The 20,631-nt window shown below is 50.2% G+C and overlaps 2 protein-coding genes across 2 annotated transcripts; one reads left to right on the top strand and one right to left on the bottom strand.

Moving 5' to 3' along the window:
- Positions 1-2,830: 2,830 nt before the first annotated feature.
- GIP (gastric inhibitory polypeptide) lies at positions 2,831-9,087 on the top strand. The gene is made up of 5 exons (XM_088519930.1): positions 2,831-2,904; positions 3,583-3,729; positions 4,038-4,169; positions 5,986-6,075; positions 8,658-9,087. Exons 1-5 carry the CDS (start codon positions 2,831-2,833, stop codon positions 9,085-9,087), a joined length of 873 nt encoding a protein of 290 aa, XP_088376056.1.
- A 5,931-nt stretch (positions 9,088-15,018) lies between these two features.
- On the bottom strand, positions 15,019-19,837 carry VAT1 (vesicle amine transport 1). The gene is made up of 6 exons (XM_088519929.1): positions 19,484-19,837; positions 18,974-19,181; positions 18,411-18,581; positions 18,238-18,327; positions 17,022-17,263; positions 15,019-15,997 (listed from the first exon to the last, which is right to left on the bottom strand). Exons 1-6 carry the CDS (start codon positions 19,835-19,837, stop codon positions 15,896-15,898), a joined length of 1,167 nt encoding a protein of 388 aa, XP_088376055.1. The 3' UTR covers positions 15,019-15,895.
- Positions 19,838-20,631: the final 794 nt, after the last annotated feature.

Raw genomic sequence — 20,631 nt, 5'->3', positions numbered from 1 at the left:
TCCTGGGTAAGTGAAGTCAGATGCTGGTGACAACCTTACCAGGCGTGTGGTCATGGCAGAGCTGCTGGAAGGAGCTTTTCCCTTCGACCTTGCTGAATTCTGTCGTGATCAACATCTGGGACACATCTGCCCTCCTGTTGTGTCAGGGGATGGAGAAATGGTGGCCCTGGTGACATGTGCCCCCCGGCTGGCATCTGAGCCACACAGAGAGAGAGTTTGGGGATCCTTCATATCTAGGAGAGCAGAGGAGCATCCTGGATCTCTCTATGATGAGATTCTCACTTTGCAAAAAAAAAAAAAAAAAAAAAAAAGAAGATGGAGATTAAGGAAAGTTTTACCAGTGCAAAGAGGTGCTACATGGAATTAAGTCCTAGACCAATGCCATATGTATCATGCCCGCAATACATTCATTCTTGGATTTGCGACATAGTAATGTTTAATTGCCATTAATGTAAACAAATCTTAAAAGGTTATTTTCCTGCTTTGCAGGTCAATGGACTTAATGAAGCAGATCTAAGTGGATTTGAATTGCTTTGATTGGGTGCTTGGTTTCCTGTTTACTTCATGCAAGTGGGTTCGGTTCCTAACAGCTAATATATATAAAGGCTCTGAAGGGTCTTCTCCGAGTACCAGAACCAGCTGAAACCCTCCAGGCAGCTTCAGAGGAGCAGGAAGGTAAGAAACTCTACATCAATCTCCTTCTTTTCTTTAATTTTTATTCTTTCTCCTAAGCTAAGAATGGCTGTGAATAGAGTTTTACAGTATCAGGTAGTAGATGCAGCAGAGCAGGAACAACCTGTACCTTTGGCTAAGTTTTCTTCCAAAGTGGCAGAAGACCAGCAATTATCTTGTTAGGTTCGGCAGAAGAGACTTGAAGCTGTGTGCATGGGATGTTGTAAAGAGAGAGACCGCTATTTCAGGGGAGGCTTCGGTACCTAGGAAATACCAGGTTGAGGTCTGTGCTTTTAAACATGTGCTGCAGAGGAGAAAAAAAGGAAAACTGGTTCTCAGTTGTTTCTTATGTCCTGCCAGCTATGGATGAAGTAGAGATAATATTTCTCTAAAGCAGACAGTATTGCAAAGGGGGGCTAGAAAACCTTCATGCTATAAAGTCCTTGTAGCAGAATATGCTGCTACAGGTAGCTGTGGAATAGGTCAGCAAAGCACCTTTTGTGAAACTCTCAAATCTTGGGATGAAAAGCGTATAGATACCCCAGAGCCTAATGAGCCCATTTCAGTGCCATTTGGGCAAAAAGGGCTTGTATTAATTCAGAATTAGTTTTTTTGACAATCTCTCAAAGTTTGGACCTCTCTTTTTCCCTGTTTGGGTAAATTCATCATCATCAGAGAATGTTTTAATGGGCATTGCCTCCTTAAAATTAAGGCAATCACATTTCTTTTCCTAGCTTCATAAATTCTCATAGCATAATGATATTCTTCCACAACTTAGCTATTTTCAGATCCATTGTCATACCCATGATTATATTATATCATCAATATATGTAGTGAAAACCAAATATAAGTTATTTAATCACTTATTTAATCATAACACTTTTTTTTTCAATTCTCATTTAAAATATTCCTCAGCTTTTTATATAACAGAATTTGTGTTTGCTGTTAACACACTGTAATTATTTATCTTCTGTTGTTTCAGCTAAAATTATTTCAGGGATTTTTACCAGTGTGCCCAGAATGTTACACCTTTCCTTTTAAGAGTATTTTTCTGATCTTGATGTATCTGAGATCATGTCATCCACTTAGTATTTTTTCACTTACCAAGAAGGGCTGAAAACATTTGTAAATGAAAAGCTGTTAGCAGCGTTCTAGAAATAAATTGCCTTAATTATGAACAACATTCAATCTCCCCCTTGCTGTAAAATAATAACTAAGGTTGTTGTAAGAGTAGCTACTTACAGGAGTGAAGTTACATTAATGCATAAACCATTTTTTGAAGAATGGGATACCTGAGTTCTGATCTAGTCCTGGGTCTTATTACTGCATAATTCTTGTTAACAACAAGCCTTTCCTGCAGTGTAATTTCCAGAAATATCTGTAACGAAAAGTATACCTATGAGCCACCAAAAAAAAAAAAAAAAGTACAGAGTTTGCAGAGTTGGGATAGTAATTTAAAAGAGCTCAAATGTCCAAGGTCTAGTGAGATGAACAGTGGATGTGAGGACTCGCAACAGTCTGAAACTAGTAAGTCCTCGGATCCGATCCTGTCGCTGTCCACGGGATATTTTTCTTAACAGCTATACTCACTGGCTGAGGGTCTGTTCCGTACTTAAGACATTACCTCTCTCAAGAGAAAAATCTCCCAGAAATTAGAGCAGCCTCCTCAATCCTGTAGCTTGGGACACTCTGGATGCTGCGTTTCTCCCATTTGCTGCTAAACTGCCTGATCCAAACACATATTCCCTTTCACACACTTAAGGTTGAATCAAGCCCTAAAGCAGAATAAGGAACCACCAGGGTTGTAAACACGGAGGAAGACAATGCCCTTGCCCCAAGGCATGTGCAACCCACAATGAATTTGTTGGTTGTGATAAAATTATAGGAAGCAAACATCAAAAGACACTAGGGTAGGAAAGAGCACCAGCATTGAGAAAGTAAGTTAACAACGAATGGCAAAGGGAGGCTTTGTAGGAGGGAGAAGGCTATTCCAAGCCCAGGGACCAAGGAAACACATTTACAAGCACAGACACTTGCCTAACTGTTACACGCCTTTCTGGGTTTACTTTCCTGTCACTTATCTGTCCCCATGTGTTACAGGAACCAGACATCTGAATTCCTTTCTACTTTTGTACTCAGAAAAAAAAAAGGCAAGAAAATGAAGTCTTTGAAAGTTTTCTCTCTGCTTCTTGCTTCTCTGAGCCTTGTTCTGATGGAAGAGAATGTCTCAGGGTAAGTGTTTAGGAACAACCCACAACATGTTTTGAGCCTTTTCCAGCTTCCCGCTGCAGGCAAGTGGACTCTTTCCACTGGCATCACGGTAAAGGGGTGAGAACATAGTCCTCAGGTAGATCTTGAATAGCAGACAGCCAAGTGTCTAGAGATGAGCAAATGATAAGAGACATATCAAACCACAGCCCTGAGCCCTTGAGCTGGAGCCAAGAACTCCCAAGTTCGACAAACTTCATGGCTTGGTTGGGAGGGACAGGTTGGAAGTCAACCAGGAAGAGAAACAAGATGCAATTGTCTCACACAAAGGTCGAAGGAGCCTGAGTGGACTTGGTATCTTAGTGCTGAGCCAGCCTTCCAGTCCATGTGAACCAGGCAAGGGCAGGGAAGACCATACCAAGTCCAGACTGCCCATCCAAATATCCCAAGCTCAGCTCTTCCTCTGTGGCTGAATTCGAGCAGCAGCTGCGTCAGCAGCCAGCAAACTGGGTGAGAAGCGTGCTAGCCCATCTCTAGCTGTCACTTTGCAGTGCAGAAATGGTCCCTGGTACCAAGAGGGGTCAAAACTGATTACAAACCTTACAGACTGTGGGAGTTGCATGAGGAATGGCAAGAAGAAGCTTTTGTAGCATCTGCTCCCCATCTGTGCTGGACTCACCTGGCTCTGTGCTCTTACCCTAGAGTCAGTATAAGGAGTCCCAGTGCCAGGGCAGTGCAGAAGCGCTACTCCGAGGCCACCCTGGCAAGTGATTACAGCCGCACGATGGACAACATGCTCAAGAAGAACTTCGTGGAATGGTTGCTGGCCAGGCGAGAGAAGAAAAGCGAGTAAGTGCGCAGAATTTCTGAGCTCCTATGGTCCAAACTTTGAGCTGTCATCACCAGACAGCTACAAAAACCATAGACACGATATTTTTCTTGGACTGCAGCAGTGGTTCTCTGGGGTTCTTTCTTTTAAGCCCTAGAAATGTTTCTTCTCTGTCTGCAGACAGTACAACTATCCCTCCACCTATCCAAACCACCTTTTCTGGCTGCTGGTAGATGGAAAGGGATGCGGCTGAATTTTGTGCAAAAGCAGCATTTTAGCACCCTCTTGTGGCATTCCGGGCTGATACCTTCCAATTTTGCCTTTCCAGCAACATCATTGAGCCATACAAGAGGGAAGCTGAGCCCCAAGTAACAGCTGTGAATGGCCAAAACCTGGACCTTGGCACCCAGGAAGCCAAAGACTTCTTTGCCTGGCTTCTAAAAAACAACAAAAACCAGAGGTGAGATCAGAGAACAGAAAGGGGAAAAACTGTGGTTGTATGGAGGGAGAGACACCCCAGTGTTTATCTGGGAATATTTCAAGGTAGGAATTGGTGCCAACAGTGTCAGCATAGGAAAAAAAATCATTTTCCAAAGGAAATTTTGTATTTTTAAATTTTCTCTCACGAGGGAGGAAATAACAAAGGCAGAATGTTTCTAAAATTCTGAAATGTCTCACAAAATGCACATTTCAGAAAACACAGAGTTTGAGGGGGGCATTGGTTTTTTTGGTTTTTGGAAATGTCGGAATAGGATCAACTCCACAAGCCGATAAGGTCCAAGCACTATCTTCTGACGAGGCTGAAGCATGTCCATCCCTACAACATTTCAACATCACCGTAATGGTGAAGTCAGAGTGAAGGGCTTTGATGTAATCAACACAAAGTCCTTACACCTTTTCAGAAGAAAACTTAGCACTAGAAAAAACATACATGGGATTCATACATTTTCTATCAGATATTTTGATTTGATCAAATCCACCCATTTGAAGGGAGGGGGAAAAGAAGTGTTAACCAGTTAAAAACAAACAGCTATTTCCTCGTGTCACTGCTACAGGTTCATGTTATGAAACGCCTGTTATCTAAACATGAAACTATACAGGAGAAAAGCCTGAGTGACCTAAGGGAAAATCGCGTTTGTTTCTGATCTGAACCCTTTATAGGCTATTTTTCAACTCAGCCAACCTGGGCTGATTTTTGCTCGCAGTAATGATGGTGATAAGAGCTGGCTTTGGACAGGTACCTGGGCAAGGTAGACGGTTCTGTACGGAGCTCTCAGCCGCTGCAGTGAGTGCCTCTGCTCCTGAGCCCTTGGCTGCGGGCTCGCTCGGGCATCGCCACACTTGGTGCTGCATCAGCATATCCACAGCCCCTCTCGCCTCCCACAAGCTCTATGAAGGGCACAAATGTTTGAAAAATAAATTGCATGCTTTAGTACAAGCACAAAGCTGCTCTCAGATGCATCCTATATACACATAAAATACATATAAATGAGGGAAACGTTTTGTTTCTTTAACACGAAGAGGATTTTACAAAACCTAACAGGTTGTTAACTTCTAAAATGGTGGCGTGGAAGAAGAGGGGCACTCTGTATATACAACGCATGTCCGGCAGGCACAATTCTAGTGTCTCCCCACCAAAATACTAAATCTCTATCACAGCGAGTCATGGAATAGTTAGCTGGAACAAGTACTTGGTGGCATTTGCAGCTTTTCACAGCCTTTGCATGCCAACTGCTATATAAACAAGAGTTTTTTCTCTTGAAACGACTCTGGGTGGGGAAAAGGAGCACAGTTATGGCTCAGAAAGGTGTCTCAGATTGAGCACGTGGAAAATCGGACACCAACAATGACTAATCATACTGAAAATACAAAATCAAATAAACCATGGTTTGGAGGGTCAGTTCCTCCCCATTGATGCTGTCAGAATAGCCTAATTTCTCAAGCTCTGTGGTCAGACAGGAGCTCTGAACCCAAGCGTAGATGCCCAGATTTTCTAGCAAAAATAAATAAATAAATAAATAAATAAAAACCCCCTTGAGAGTTTCACAGAAGGAAAAGATGGAACCAACTGGCAGTAAGCAGCAAAAAAAACAAGATAAAAAGGAAAAAGTTGCCAGGGTGTGCAGGCTGGTGAGCAATGCATCAAGTCAAAGATATAACAGGAAGAAAATAAAATGTTCCTGTGAATTTGTGAGTATCGGAACAAGCGGCTGTTATATTTGGTATTTGGGTTGTTTTCTCTCCTTTGTATTTACATCATGGGACATTTCTCGCAGTTTTACTTCTCCAGAAGAATCAGATTTGAAGGATGTTTTGAACCAGGAGTTCCTGACATGGCTCATTTCAGCTGATCTCTGCAAAGCAATGTGAGTGGCTCTTCTACCGATCCTGTTCTTAAAAGCCTCCTGCAAGTCTCTTCCCATTACTTTGTACCCTTCCCAGGATACAAAGGCCCTGATGCAAAAATGCTTGCTGCATTGCTCAATCAATTTTAGAATTTAGGTATATGATTTCCATAAAGAACCAGGTGGTATGGTTTTGTCTGAAAAGTTAAGAGCTCTGGCTAGAGTTTGGCTCTGCAAAGGCATCTTTTTGCCATCTTTAGGACAAAGTGGCGAAAAACAGTTTTCAAATAATGAAGGTAGATTAGAAAAAGTCTCTTCCCCCTGTAGAGAGGGTAGAGAGGGTGATACAACTTCTTTTTTCCTTGTATAAAGCAAATTAAAATGGCTTAGAGCAGTACTATAAGGATTTATGTGTTTTCTCTCTCACATTTGCTTCCATAGGAGTCGTTAACTCCAGGACCCTGTGGAGGGGCTGCTTCTTCATCCTACCCACAGACATGTTAAGGAAAAAGATATCTTATGTTCACTCTGTTCCGTGTATATTGTCCATTTTACTAATGTAAGCAATAAAGATTTTAGTCTGAAGCTGAAATAAGACTGATTAGCCTTAATTTGAGGAATCCTGTGGCATCAGCAGGGGATTTGCACACTTCATGCCACGCTGCACGGAGGGGCACAACCTGCCAGGCCACCACCAGCCTCCCGGGAACCTCCTGCAAGGCCCCAGACAGGTCGAGGCCTCCCACTCCCTTCGATGGAGCCCAAAAGCTCCCAAAACAGACTTGCCACCAAACAAGAGCTCATCCACCTCAGGGGGGACCCCCTGGGGAAAACAAAACCATCAATTTGCTTCAGCCAGGCTGAACCCTCCTCATACAGAGGCTCACCCCCATGGCAGGAGGAACAGACTCACCCATGAGCCCAAGGAGGGCCGCACAGGGCCTGTAGGGCCCGCCCAAGCACGCATGGAACACACGGGAGGCTGCTTGGAGCCTGTAATGCTCGCCCAGGCACCTATATAGCCCGCAGATGGCCACGCGGGGATCAGAGAGTCCTCCCAGGCCTGAATGGAGCCTGCGGGTGGCCGTGCGGGGTCCCTAGGGCCCGCCCAGGCCCTTACAGAGATTGCGGAGGGCTGTGCAGGGTCTGTAGAGCCTGCCTAGATGTGTAAGGTGTCCAGGGAAGGGGCTGCGTGGGGACCGTAGGGCTTGCCTGGGCCCATATGGAGACTGTGGAGAGTCACACGGGGCTTGTAGGTGCCTCCCGGGGCCATAGGAGCCCACGAAGGGTGACATGGCACCCGTAGAGCCTGGCCAGGCCCATAGGAAGGCCGTGGAGTGTTGCATGGGGCCCGTAGAGCCCACCTGGGCCCATACAGAGTCTGCAGGTGGCCGTGTGGGGACTGTAGCGCCCACTCGGGCCCGTATGGAGCCCCTGGAGGGCCACGCAGGGACTGCAGACTTCACCTGGGCCTGTACAGAAACCGTGGGGGCCTCACAGGGACCGTAGACCTTCCAGGAGCCTTCCAGGGCCTACGCACACGAAGGCCCTAGCGGGCTGCACCAAGGCCCAGCGTGCACAGAGGCCTGGGGAGGCCGCACGAAAGCCCATAGGGCCTCCAGCCCTGTGCACAGGGAGCGGAATGCTCAAGTTTCTGTATTCATCAATAAGGGGGTTTCTCCACAGTTTGGCGGAATGCTCAAGTTTCTGTATTCATCAATAAGGGGGTTTCTCCACAGTTTGGCGGAATGCTCAAGTTTCTGTATTCATCAATAAGAGGGTTTCTCCACAGTTTGGCTGAAGAGCAGGACAAAGGGAGGGGAGACTGAGTGGAGCCATGAGCCGAAAAGGACAAAAAGAGCCATCTGCAAGGAGATGGGGCCTTTGCAAAGGAGGGAAATAGGGCAATTGCCCCACATTCTTCAGCAAGGGGGACAAAGGAGTTGGTGAGCTCAGGTGAGAACAGATGGCGGGAGGCCGGAGTTCGGTGTAGGCGGGCCGGGAAGGCTGTAACTTCTGAGTACCTTGGCCAAGGGGGAAAAGGAGAGGGCGTCCCTCGGTCGGGAAATTAGGATAAAAGGGGGGCTGCGTCCCCCAGCAATTTGAGAGACCCCACAGGGATATGCCCGGTGGACTCTCCCTTTATTCGAATAAAGTTTTAGGACTCCTCTGTCTCCTTTTGGACATTCAGTTCTTGACAGCGAGATTTTCCGCACAACAGGGAGCAGGGTGGGTCCTAAGGGCCTTTGCGCGGCTCCCTCGGGCCCTGTGTGTGCAGTGGAACAGGGAGGTCCCACAGGCTTTTGTGTGGTCCCCTTTGGCCTCTGCGCACATAGGGCCGCGAGGGCCATACGGGCCTTTGTACAGTCCCTCGGGGTCTCCGAGCTCGCAAGGCCGGGGCGTCCATACGAGGCTCTGTGCGGCCCCCTGCGGCCTCCATACACACGGAACAGCGGTTGCCCTAGCGGTCTTCATGCGGCCCCCCGCAGGGCCTCTGTGCACATGGAGCCAGGAGGGCCCTATGGGCTTTTGTGTCCCCATGTGTCCCCGTGGCAGGCGGTGTCCGCAGGGCAGGCCGTGTCCAGTGTCCCTGCTCCCTGCAGCATGGCGGGCTGCACCGTGCACGTGGGTGGCCTCCCCGCCAAGCTGCCGCCCGAGCGCGTGGCCAACAAGCTGCCCATCCACTACCTGCACGCCCGCGGCGGCGGCGAGATCGCCGAGGTGCGGGTGCTGCCCGGCGCCCCGGCCCGCGCCCTCGTCACCTTCGAGGAGCCGCGTAACAGCCCGATCCGGTCCTGCTCACGCCACTCGTCCTGTGCAGCGGCCCGACGGGTGCTCTGCGTTGGAGGGCCACGCTACCCGCTGGAGGTGACTGCGCACGACCCCGAGCTCAGCCCCAACCAGGTAGCCACGCACCAGCCGTCGTCCCGCCAAGCCAGCGCGATGTCGCTTCTCTTCGCTTTGTGCCAACAACGCGGGGACGCGCGGCAGGCGCTGCCCTTGGCTCTCTGCGCTTTGTGCCTGTCAGAGTAACCAGGCCAACGGGGAGAGCCTCTCCCCAGACATCTGGTGGCCCCTGGGGGATCGAGCTAGTGCCTCGGCCATGTTGCTAGCCAGACAGGCAATGCCTCTCCACCCTCTCCCTCCGTCATGGGTGATGTTAGGAGACGCAGATGCCTGGGAGGCACCGCGAGTTCTCGTGTCTTCCTCCACTCTGGGGTCAGGAGTCGTGTCTCGTGCCCACAGCTCCGCATGCTGGGAGCTCAGGTGTGGCCATGAGCCCGCCCAGCCTTTGAGACCTTTCCCAGGCCTGTGGGGCCTGGTTGCTTGAAGGATGGGGAGAGCAGGAAGGCAACTAGCAGCCTCTCACACCACAGCGGCTGCACTGCACAAGCCCAAAAGCCCCATGGACACCTCCCTCTCAAGACTGAGCCCAGGAAGGCTGGAGCTGCAAGGTGAGCCCAAGCTGGCTGCCAGCCGCAGCGCCCCCAAGGCTGACAGGTCTCCGGCCAGTGCAGGGCTTTTGCTGGATCAGGACTCTCCACGGGTGGGACAAGCACTGCTCTGGAAAGCACTTAACAGGGACAGACACCCTCAGTCCAAGTGACCCAACAGCGCTAAGGCAGCAGGAGCAGCCTCGTGTCGCCACAGCAGATGTGGTCTCGGGGCCAGCAGCAGGGTCTCAGCAGAAAGAGCCCAGAGAACAGGACCGGGTGAAAGGAGCTGCTGTGCTTGCAAGACCTAAGACCCCATCTCCTTTTGGGGGCAAAGATGCAGCAAGGTGCTGTTTTTCTGGCAACTTTAAAGGTTCAAGTCCCATCAGTCACCAACCTCTCAATAGCAAGTCTGGTGCCTTTCTGTCTCTGGATCTCTTTGACACAAGGACCTCTTCTGCTTTGGACTCAAAACCCTCTGAAGCGAAGGCCTTGCTGCAACTCTCCAGGAGCTTCCTCCTGCCAAAGTCGAAGGAAAGCAACAATCCTCGAGACACTGTCAGGCCACCAGTGGAGGCAGTGGAGTGAGTGAAGAAATGAGTCTGGACTCTGCAGTGGTCTTACCTGGAAGCCGTTTGCTGCTCTGCTGTTGAACCGTGCAGGGATGGTGTGCAGGTCTCAGAGCATCATACTGGGGACTGCACTGTGCTGACATTGCAGGCAGAGGACAGGAACAAGCTTTGCAAGGCCAAATGGAAAGTGGAAACTCTTGTGGGAAAGTGTCCTGACCTCGTACATCAGAGCATGAGTTACTCAGAGCTTGCTATCAATGGGCCAGGAATCTTGGGCCCTATTCAGTTGCAGCTCCTTTTCCTGGCTTCCCCTACACTCCCACAGCTGTGCAAACAGCAGCAACTGGCTGCTGCTTGTAGCTGCAGGGAACGGGATTGCCATTCTCTCCCCTGTTACAAGGGCAGGGCAGAAGTGAACTGTTGTGTCCCCCCGCCGGTGGTTTTACAGCATTTACACCACTTTCCTCTCTGTCCCCACAGGAACGGCTATCCAGATGCTCAGTATCTCCACCGGGTCCTAAAGAAATTGGGCATTGCATAAGATTACCTGTCTGAGCAGCTGTATCCTCTTCCTCCCTGCCATAACTGCAGCTCAAAGTCGAGTTCCTTGTATCCCTGGAGGTAGCCAAAAAGCTGTACATGGGTGACAGCAGTTCCCCCAGACACTCCAAGGCCCATCTTGAATCTGAGGTTCACAAACTCCAGCTCCTATGGGATGCACGTCTTCACCAACCAGTTAAGCAGGCGCCAGTTTCAGCATCAGATGCAGGCCAAGCCTCACGTGCCTTTTGACAGGGAGCCAGGAACTCCGAGGCAGCCAGGAGCCTCCTTGTGACCCGGCCCCCTCTTCTTCTTCCCCTCTGGCTCCTGGAGGCAGTTCCAGACCAGCCATCGCCAGAGCTTGTGGCAAAGCTGAATTGTCATTAACTTCAGCTGCCACCTTAGACATTTCATTCCTCAAGCAGACAGCCCCAGGCTACAGCCCCTCCCCAGCACCTGCTCTGGGAACAGCAGGAAACCTTATGTTCTCCTGGAGGGAACATTAACAGGTTTCAGCTTCTAGGACAGCTGCCTCCACTGAGAATATACAGACAAGGACTGTCTCGCCCTGAAAAAAATGCAAATAAACAAGTTTTATTCCCCCATTTTAGTAGTATTTGCTCATCCCTTGTTTTACAGTCATCCAAGGCACCTATCTCAATCTAGCCTGGCTACAGAATCACCCAGACATGGATTAAAGTGCAGAGGGCAGCAATGGGCTTTGCAGACAAAAATGGCTGGAGCTGCCCTCCAGAAGTGCGTGTTACAAGATGGATGCAACACTCAAGGCCACAATTAACATTCGTCCTTGAGAGCGGAGGAGTCGTCTCACTCCTGGAAAGCTGTTAAAAATCGATAAGCTGAACACCTTGCCCCAGAAGCAGTAGAGGAGCCGTAGAGGCCAAGCTGGGGATAAGGTTTTCCTCTGGCAGGAGAAGGGGCAGCGTGCCACTGAGGGTTTTGTTATGCTTTTAATTAACATTTGAAACACATAAGGCATATGGTAACATCAGACAGAGGAGCATTACACATTATAGTCATGTAAACAGCATTGGCACACTTACTTCCTGGTCAACTTGGTTACACGCACAAAGCAGAATAATATTTTTTAAACAAAGATTTTCCAAGTGTCTAAGGATGAGGGTCACTCATCACAGATCTGCAAATCAGCTCAACTCAGACAGTACAGACCAAGACCATATGTTGTAGGAGGCTCAGAGTCTCATGCATTTCACATCACACTCACATACTACTTGCCAGTCACACTTTGCCACCACCAGAGACTTCATTTGGCAACAACAGTGGTTTTATACCTATGATAGCAGCTGTAAGTGGGCCAGGATGCTGCACCGATTAAAGCCTGGTGCCCACAACAGTTCTTACTTGTCCCTGGTCACTCAATTCTCACATAACACAGGTGTTCTGAAATGAAATGTACAGCTAAACTCCTGCCCTGCTCTTCCCATATCTTCAGTCCTCGCTAATGCTACAGATCGCAGTAGGGGTTGTGCTCCTCTGTGCAAGCTGAGGCTGCTTCCCCTTCCCTTCTACAGTTAGCATGCAACACAAATGAGAGAAATTAGAGTCAAAAACTTGACTAAAGCTGCCTGGTGAGAGCAAAAGAGTTGCACTTTGCCCAAGACCAGCACTGCCAAAACTGTTAGTCCAGAATTGTGACTGCAGTAATGACACTGGAAGGGTACTTGAACAGTAACCTCTGTACTAGCAGCATAAGCAGATAACACCAAGCGAGGTGCCTACATGGCAGCACAAGTGACAGAGGGCAAGGCGAAAGAAGCCTTTGCTTCTGTGCTCAGGATCTCCTTACTCATGCTTTACCCTTGGCCTCCTCTCCTCGTGGCACAGCCTGTGGGTCACACAATCAGTAAAATAAACATTGAAATGCACTTCTGGTATATGGAATGGTATGCACAACATCGGTACAGGAATGTCCTGTTTCCTTGGTATCGTTAGTTTGCTCTAAACAGTTAAGCAATATCTGGAATTGAATGATTTTTTTGCTTGTTTTTAGCCTTAGGGTTTTTTTTGTTTTTGTTTTTTTGCTTTGGTGTTTGGTATACAACCTGCTGGTTAACTTCAGTGAGTTAAGACACTTAAAAGTTGTTTGATATAGGTTTCATACTTATTGGCCTATAGAAATGTTTGTCCGTAAAAAGACAGACAGACAATAATAAGGAAAAAAAAATAGAGCATTAATTAGTGAGGCAGTGAAGAACAAGGTTTTAATCTTAAATCATTCTGTAGAAAACACTGTTGCTACTGAGGGACACAACACAGTCAAATTCATAGTAATTCCACATAACTCATACTCTGAAAAGGGCTTCAGAAATTTGGGGATAGGAAATATACTAGCAGCTACCCTAGGAGAGCTGGGAGTCCTGACTGTTTCCAGAGAGCCCTGGCACAGGCAGCAGGCTGTCTCGAGGGCAGATTCAGAACCAAGTCTTTATGAGCGAGACAACTGCTTTACCACACAACTTTTATGGATTCAGGAGCACAGAACATCCAGGGCAGCCCTGGGAAGTCTGCAGCACGTGTAAAGAGGGTGCTACATTCAAGGAAAGTCAAACTGTGTCACCAGTGTTCAGAAAACAGAGATAGCAAGAATCACAAAAGGTTTTTGGCAGTACTTTGAAAGGCCTGCATCGGAAAGGCGCCGGTGACTTTCTAGTCCTTACAAGCATGTAGAGAAGGCACTGAGATACTGTTTTCTGTGGGGGATCACAAGGCAGCATGTGTCAAAGGTGTCCTACAAGGAGTTTCAAGATTCCTGTTTTCTTCACACCGTATCAAGATGGACTAGACTGTAAAGCCTTGCTATGCTGCCTAATTTAAGGCCATCCAAGTAAGGCACTGGGTATGCACTTAGCTGACAGTAAAGCAGAAAAAGATGTTACTGTAAAACACAACTGGATAGTTTCCCCTTTGTAAATCTGCAGAATCTGAAGATTTGCAGTGCTGTGTGCCATTTGGGCACGCTGAGCTTTCATCGAGATGAAGTCAGGTTTCACAGAGGAACAGGTCCAGATGTTCCATCTCATCAATTTAGACAGTCGTTCTGTTGTCAGACACGGTAAAGCAACATTAGACACTGTTTGATTTCATCTAAATTAGCAGTATAGAGGCAGGTTGAGAGCAGAAGCAGCAAGATTTTGGATTCAGAAAAGGTTAAGAGTTGTGCTGCGAATTTCATTAGCTTGTGTTTATGAAGTTCATATCAAGTGCAAGGAATGGAAAGATACGTACCTGTGACTGGGCACCAGCCCTTCTCTTAGATGATGGGGCTGATTTAATATTTAAAAGTTAACTAGAGCAAGTCCCCTGGCTTCTATGCCTATGCATTTCTGAATAGGTATCAAAACTAGGGACTGAACCCCAGCACCTGCAATACAACAAGCTGCACTGGCAGATGGGAGGAGCACCATTTTATTTCTCCCGTGGAAGACACAGCTGACAGAGGAAGAAGCCACATTCTCCTGCTACTTGCAGAGGAAAACCCTCAGGGAAATGTTTCACTGTGTTCCTGAGCAGCACAGTGCTTCACACACTTTAGCCAAGCAGGCTCCTTCCTCCCTACAGTTTGTTTGAACAAGCCTCCTAGTAGCAAATGTTTGCTCCTGGAGCCTGAGTTCTTCCATGATGGGCAGCTCTCCGTCACATTTACCTTTTTGAATCCAAAATGAAGCCTAAAACCCTGCAGCAGCTACAATTCATGACAAAGTCTCCAACTGCTAAAGCAAGCACCAAGAGTAACACAGTCATCCAGGGTTGAAAACAAGAGTAGAGCAGGAAGGAGGGCACTGCCTAGAACATTAAGTGCTCACAGAATTAGGTTTGGGCCTCTGCACAGCTACATTTCCAAGTGCATGGAGGAAAGAGAAGAGACATGGAGTTCTAGTCTGGGAGGAGCACCCAGCTGGTTCCCAAAGCCTTGGTATTTAGGGGGCCTCAGAGTCCCAAAAATGGCAGTTCCAGGGAGAAGTAGAAGCAAGCCCTACAGCAGCACCAAACCTCAGCACAAGAGCTGGTTTGAGGAAGTGTCTAGACAGCGTGCTAGAAGACAACAGAAAGCACAGCTGAAACTGCTCCAGATGCCCAGACCAAGAGCCTTGACACAGAGCCAGGCAATTTGCCATCTGTACCTGGAACTCAGGGAAAGCTTCACAGGACAAATGTGAAGCCCTGTGAAGCAGGTTTACAGGACAGGTTCTTGCTAGTTACCTCCCAAACCACATCATCTTCTCCCCAATGCCCAGGGTATGGCACAAAGAAAGCACTAACAGATGCTTATCCACATCTTGCTGACATCCGATTCCAGACTGCAGCCTTTGGAAATACAAACATGAGGATGAAGTTTAGCCTTAACAATATCAACTTGGAGCCCAATATTAATAAAGCACAGAGCCAACATCAATTGTTCCAGTCATTTCTGAGACAGTTGAGTCCCTATGGCCTCTAAAATCACACACAGTTTGGCCTCACTTCACAGTTTGGGATCAGAAAATGGACAAGATCATGGTAACTAACTGAAAGTTTTCTTCAGTATTTAGACACATACACATAGTATTTAGACCAGCCTCTCAGGTCATTTGCTGACTGCACATGGAAATGACTGCAAATTAAGAGCGCAATGCGCTAGACTCCAAAGTGTTAAACCAAATATTTACAAGGCAAGCACAAAATGACCTGTTACTGTTGCACTGGTATTAGAGGGCTATGAAAGCACAGGGGAAAGAACCTAGTAAGTGTAAATTGCAGAGTAGTCAGTTCTAGAATAAGACTAGGCCAGCCACATTTTTCCTCTGGCTACTTAAGAAGCTTCCACATTTTGGTCCATTCTTTTTTTCTGAAAACATTTCTCAAATGTGATGGCGAGTGCTACTATGTGGGATCAGTTTCTGTGGAGATTCTTGGCAGCTGCTATAATATTTTACACTTTCATTTTAGAGTGATAGGCTACGCAGTTGCTAATTATGAGCTGCCTGGAAGCTTCACTTGCACTGCCAGAGAAAAATAAGATTAGTCTGGAATTTCAGTAGAAAAACAAGTGATTAGAAAAGTGTGTGAAATAAACAGGCTTCAGAACAAAGCTAGGGCAAGAGGCATATTTGGCAAAGGGCCAGTCATGACCAGAGCATGCAAACCTTATCTGAACTTTAACCAAGATGCTCCTTATTGATGAAGATGAAAGCTATTGATCTGTCCATTTCCAGGTCCCAAAGGGATCAGAGAGTTAAACCATGAATCCACAATCTGCACATATCTCTCGCCTTGTTAGTTCTCTTCTTTCTTGGATTCTTCCTTCGGTACTTCAGGAACTAGGATGACCTTCCCAACGTTCTTCTTCTCCTGCATGTGCCTCATGGCATCTGCCACCTAGAAACAACAAGAGTCCCATGAGAACCACATCCACCATGCAGCATGTCAGGTCCCTCCTGACTCCCTGGATCCTCCCACACCAGTCTGAGGGGATCCATGAGGCAGCTTTCCCAGCAGCACATGCAAGTGCCAGACCTCTGAGCACATCTGCACAGATGTGTTTAGGACAGAGCTGGGCAGCTACCCAAGACTGCTGAAGAATCCACACACATCACAGAAAGGATACCCCACTATGCAAGCTGTGGAAGGCAGCAGAGAAGTGGAAAGGAAGCTCCAGTGACACACAGAGGGAAACACTGCAGAGACACAGCCAACAGCCAGAAGGACAACACTCCTACCACCTACACAATTCTAGGACAAAACATTTACAGACTTTTAAGCAAAACAGCACCTGGGCCAGGCTTAGAATCAACGCAGTTATCCTTAAATATTTGCCTTGCAGATCAGTAACACGAATGGATCATTACAAAGTCCTTTGCTCCCCTGCAATAGCTCCCACCCCAGCAAAAGATTTGAAGGGAAGCAACTGACTCAACTCAGACAGCAATGCAATGGTATTAAGCACACCAGAGGTGCTGAAAAAGCTGCAGCTTCCCTTTCAACATCCTCATTCTGCTTTATTGCCTGGGCTCCCTCCCACCCATGAAAGGGCAGCAGCAGTCCTGGGTGTCTGTATAATTACAGCATGCAGACTCGGGGCAGTCTCCAATGTGATGCATAACCCCATCGCTTCACAGGCTGCTGCTGCTGCCCAGAGAACACAGCCCAACACCTGCTCTATTCCAGAGACGCTGCCTGGCACGGTCCAGCTCTGTGCATTGGAGCAGGAGACCCTGGCCACTTTCCTTCCCCTTAGCACATTAAAAGGGAGAAGGGTGCTTAACAGCTGAGAACAGCTGGTTGTTAACAGCTTGCAACACTTCACCCCGTGAATGAGGTGCTCACCTTGAGTCAAAACATACTCTGCAGAGAACGTAGTACTTTCTGGATGCTGACAGCTTGTGCATTAGCTCAGACTCACCTTTTCAAAGGGCCATACAGAGTCTATCTTGGGCTTGATTTTGCCTTGGTTGTACAGGTTCACCAGCTTCATTACAACACCTCCAATAAGCTCATGCTCTTCATCCATGTTTCCAAGGTCATAGCCACACACAGCCTTGTTATGGTGTAGGAGCTGCAAAGCATTGATGCTGAACTGGTTCCACCAGGTTTTAGCGATAGCTATGAGGTTCCTCTTCTGCCCAGTGATCAGGTTCGTTACTCCTAAAAAGACAAGCCATGATAAGCTAGAGCCAACACAACAAAAGGCAGCAGATGCGTTACACAGTTCAGACAATACCCAGGACAACAGCTGCTGGGAGAACTGGACCATTATCAGAACCTGCCTAAACAACCGGCAGCGAAAGCACAGACCGGCTCTGTCCACAGGGTGTGCAGCCTGTGGAGTGTCCACTGCCAGGTACCACAAAAATAAACAACAACTCGACCCTTAGCGGTGGCAGCAGCACAGCTAGACTGAAGCAGTGCCAGAGGCAAGGGAGGGTTACCCGGCACCTCCAGCCACGCCGGCAGTGCAGACCTCTCTTCTGTCACAGCCAACGGAGCCAGCCTCCCGGAGGGGAGCAGCACGGCACGCTGCAACGGTTAAGCATGGGAACAACAGAGGCAGTGCTCTGATGCAAACGTCTGGAATCCCACTGGGGGCTGTGTGAGTGCTTTGTCTACACAGACAAAATCACAGTGTTTCAGGGCTGGGGAATGGAGAGATAAGTATTCAGTAGCTTCTAACTTCACCACCCACACATCCCATAATAAAAAAAAAACAGTTTCTATTAGTGCTCTGCATTAAGTCAGGCCAGACAAAGCAGCTGTGCCAGCGCTCCTCCATGAGGACATTCCAGCTTTCCCTGCAGGCACTTAGTCACGCTCCGTGAGGGATGTGCTCACCGTAGGGCTGAACACTGCAGGCTACAGCCAGGGCTCTCTGGACAAGGCGCAAGCCCCACTCCCCGCAACGCCCCACCCAAACAGGGCATCTTAAAAACCTGAGCAAATAACTGAACTTGGTCTGCAATAGCAGCAAGCAACTGTGATATCCCTCGCAGCCTTGTGACCAAGCCCAGAGCAATGCAGAGCATTCCCATGCAGATCACACCCACCCCGCTATCACATGATCCCTCACAAACAGGAGCCCGGACTTTGGGACACACTGCCCAGCAGACAGCTCTCACACTCACCGTAAGTTATGAGCTTGCCCATGGGCTTCAAGAGGTGAAATCCTTTGGATGTATCAGATCCTCCCAGGGGGTCCATGACAATGTCAACACCTACAGGGAATTGAAAACACCTAGAAGTTTCTTTGTATTTCAAAGAAACACAAGACACTTGTAAAATCATCCAGGCAAAGTACCTCTGGGAGAAATCTTCCGTATCTCTTCTGCATAATCCATCGTTCTGTAGTCAATGGGGTGAGCAACACCACTCTCTTTGAGCGCATCATGCTTGGAGGCGGATGCTGTGCCAAAAACAGTGACGTTTTCTACTGTTTTACAGAGCTGAACAGCAGCAGTCCCCACACCACCTGAGATGAAGCAAAGGGAGAGACTTAGAATCAAACAGGGAATTAGAGCATCTGGAAAGCCTTTGGACACGTAAGTTATCCCTGCTTGTACGATTCCTGCAAATGTAGTAGGCATATCTGAGACAGACCAAAACCAGCAACCCATGCAGGTGAAACACGGTTAGCCCTAGCATCTTTGCCAGAGCCTCAGGAGCAGCAGAACTGGTCCAGCCATACAATGAATGGGTTTCCAGAGGATTTGCCTGTGTCTGTGTCCATGTGGCACCTGCACCTCTGGCAGATGATGCTTTGTCAGTCCAGTACTATCAGAACTGCCTCGTGACCTGCATCCCCCATCACGGGGCTGCATATTGAGGCAAGAGCTGTGGCACGGGCTGGCAGCACCTGCTTACCTGCAGCCATGTGGATGAGGACACTCTGGTTGGGTCTCAGGTTTCCGAAGTCAAAGAGGATCATGTAGGCAGTGATGTAGTTGACAGGAAAAGCAGCGGCCTCCTCGAAGCTCATGCCCTCGGGCATCGGCCAGGTCTGGCTGGCTGGCACGTTCACCACCTCCTGCCAGAGCCCCGAGCGGGCCAGCACCACCACCCTGTCTCCGACCTGCGAGAGAGGAGCCGCAGGCTGCTCTGAGGGGGGCAGCAGCAGCAGCAGCCCCCGCGCTGCTCCCCGGCCTGCCTGGGCGGGCGCCCGGGGCGGCTCCGCTCCCTCAGCCGGGATTCCCGGGGCGCCGCCGGGCTCCAGCCTGGTCCCGATGGCCTCGGGCTGCCCGGGCCAACACGTCAACCAGCGGGAGCCGCCCGGGAGGGGCAGCGGCGGCTCCTCCGCCCTTGCCCGGGAGACCGGCACCGCCCAGGGGCTCCCCGCGCCGCGGCCGCTGCCCGTTACCCCGCGTTGCTCCTGACCTGCCGGTCGCGGACGCCGTCGCCCACGGCGCTCACGATGCCGGCGCACTCCATGCCGGGGCAATAGGGCAGCGGCGGCTGCCGCTCGTAGAGGCCCTGCCGCGACATCACGTCGGCGAAGTTGAGGCCGCAGGCGCGGACGCGCACGGAGAGCTCGCCGGGCCGCGGGCCGTGGCCGCGCCGCGCCTGCACCTTCACCTTGTCGTAGCCGCCGAAGCCCGTGAGCACCAGCGCGCGGTGCTCGGCCGCCGCATCCCCGCCGCCCGCCGGCGCCTCGGGGCCGGGGGCCGGAGCGGGGGCTGCGGCGGCGGCGGCGGCGGCGGCCGGCTCGGCGGGGGGCGGCGGCGCGGACATGGCGGCGGGAGCGGAGCGCGGCGGCGGCGGGAGGCGAAAACGCGGAGCGGGCGCGGCCGGGGCGGGGAAAACCCGGAGCGGGCGCGGCCGCCGGAGGCGGAGCGGGGCGCGGCCGGGGCGGGGTGGTGGTCGGGGCCGATGAAAACCCGGAGTGGGGAGTCTGCGGCGGAGCGGGTCGCGGGCGGCGAAAACCCGGCCCGGCCCGGCCCGGGCCTTTTCCCCGTTGCTGTCGAGCTGCCCCCGCTGCCACCGCACGTGCACCCCGGGCGGGGATCCGCTACGGCCCCTGCCCAGGCTTGGCGGTGCCGCTGCAGGGTGCAGGCGGTGAGCAGAACTCCGCGCCCCGCGTGGGGAAGCTGCAACCCTTTCCCAGGTCTGAGAGTCCAAGGAGATGCTTCGGAACAGAAGCGCTGAGAAAGGGGCATCCCCCTCGCTTCCCTGCCATATGTGCACGCTGGTACCCAAACCAAGGCGAGTGCCACGTGGCCACATTCACTCGCATGAGCAAGGTGAACCCCTGCACGCAGCTCCACGAGGAACCGCTTCCACGCAGCGCCAGCAGGAGCAAACGTGTGGGAGCCGACTGTGCTCGCCAGACACAGCGACAGCCACAGCAGCGCCCGCACGTCTCGCCCCACGTCCGCACGTCTCGCCCCACGTCCTCCAACACGATGCCGGGGTGGCATACGGATCCACACAGCTGCCACGAGGCACATCGCACCCAAGGGCCTGGGTTGGCAGCGCCGCGGGCAGCTGAGCAGGGTCACTGGCAGCCGTTCTCCCTCCCCAGCGAT

The sequence above is a fragment of the Tinamus guttatus genome, unplaced genomic scaffold, assembly GCF_059628265.1.
Source record: "Tinamus guttatus ecotype Peru unplaced genomic scaffold, ASM5962826v1 Tinamus_guttatus_pri_ptg000075l, whole genome shotgun sequence".
Classification (NCBI taxonomy): Eukaryota; Metazoa; Chordata; class Aves; order Tinamiformes; family Tinamidae; genus Tinamus; species Tinamus guttatus.
The sequence above is the reverse complement of the archived record's forward strand: the minus strand, read 5'-3'. Positions and strand labels throughout refer to the sequence as shown.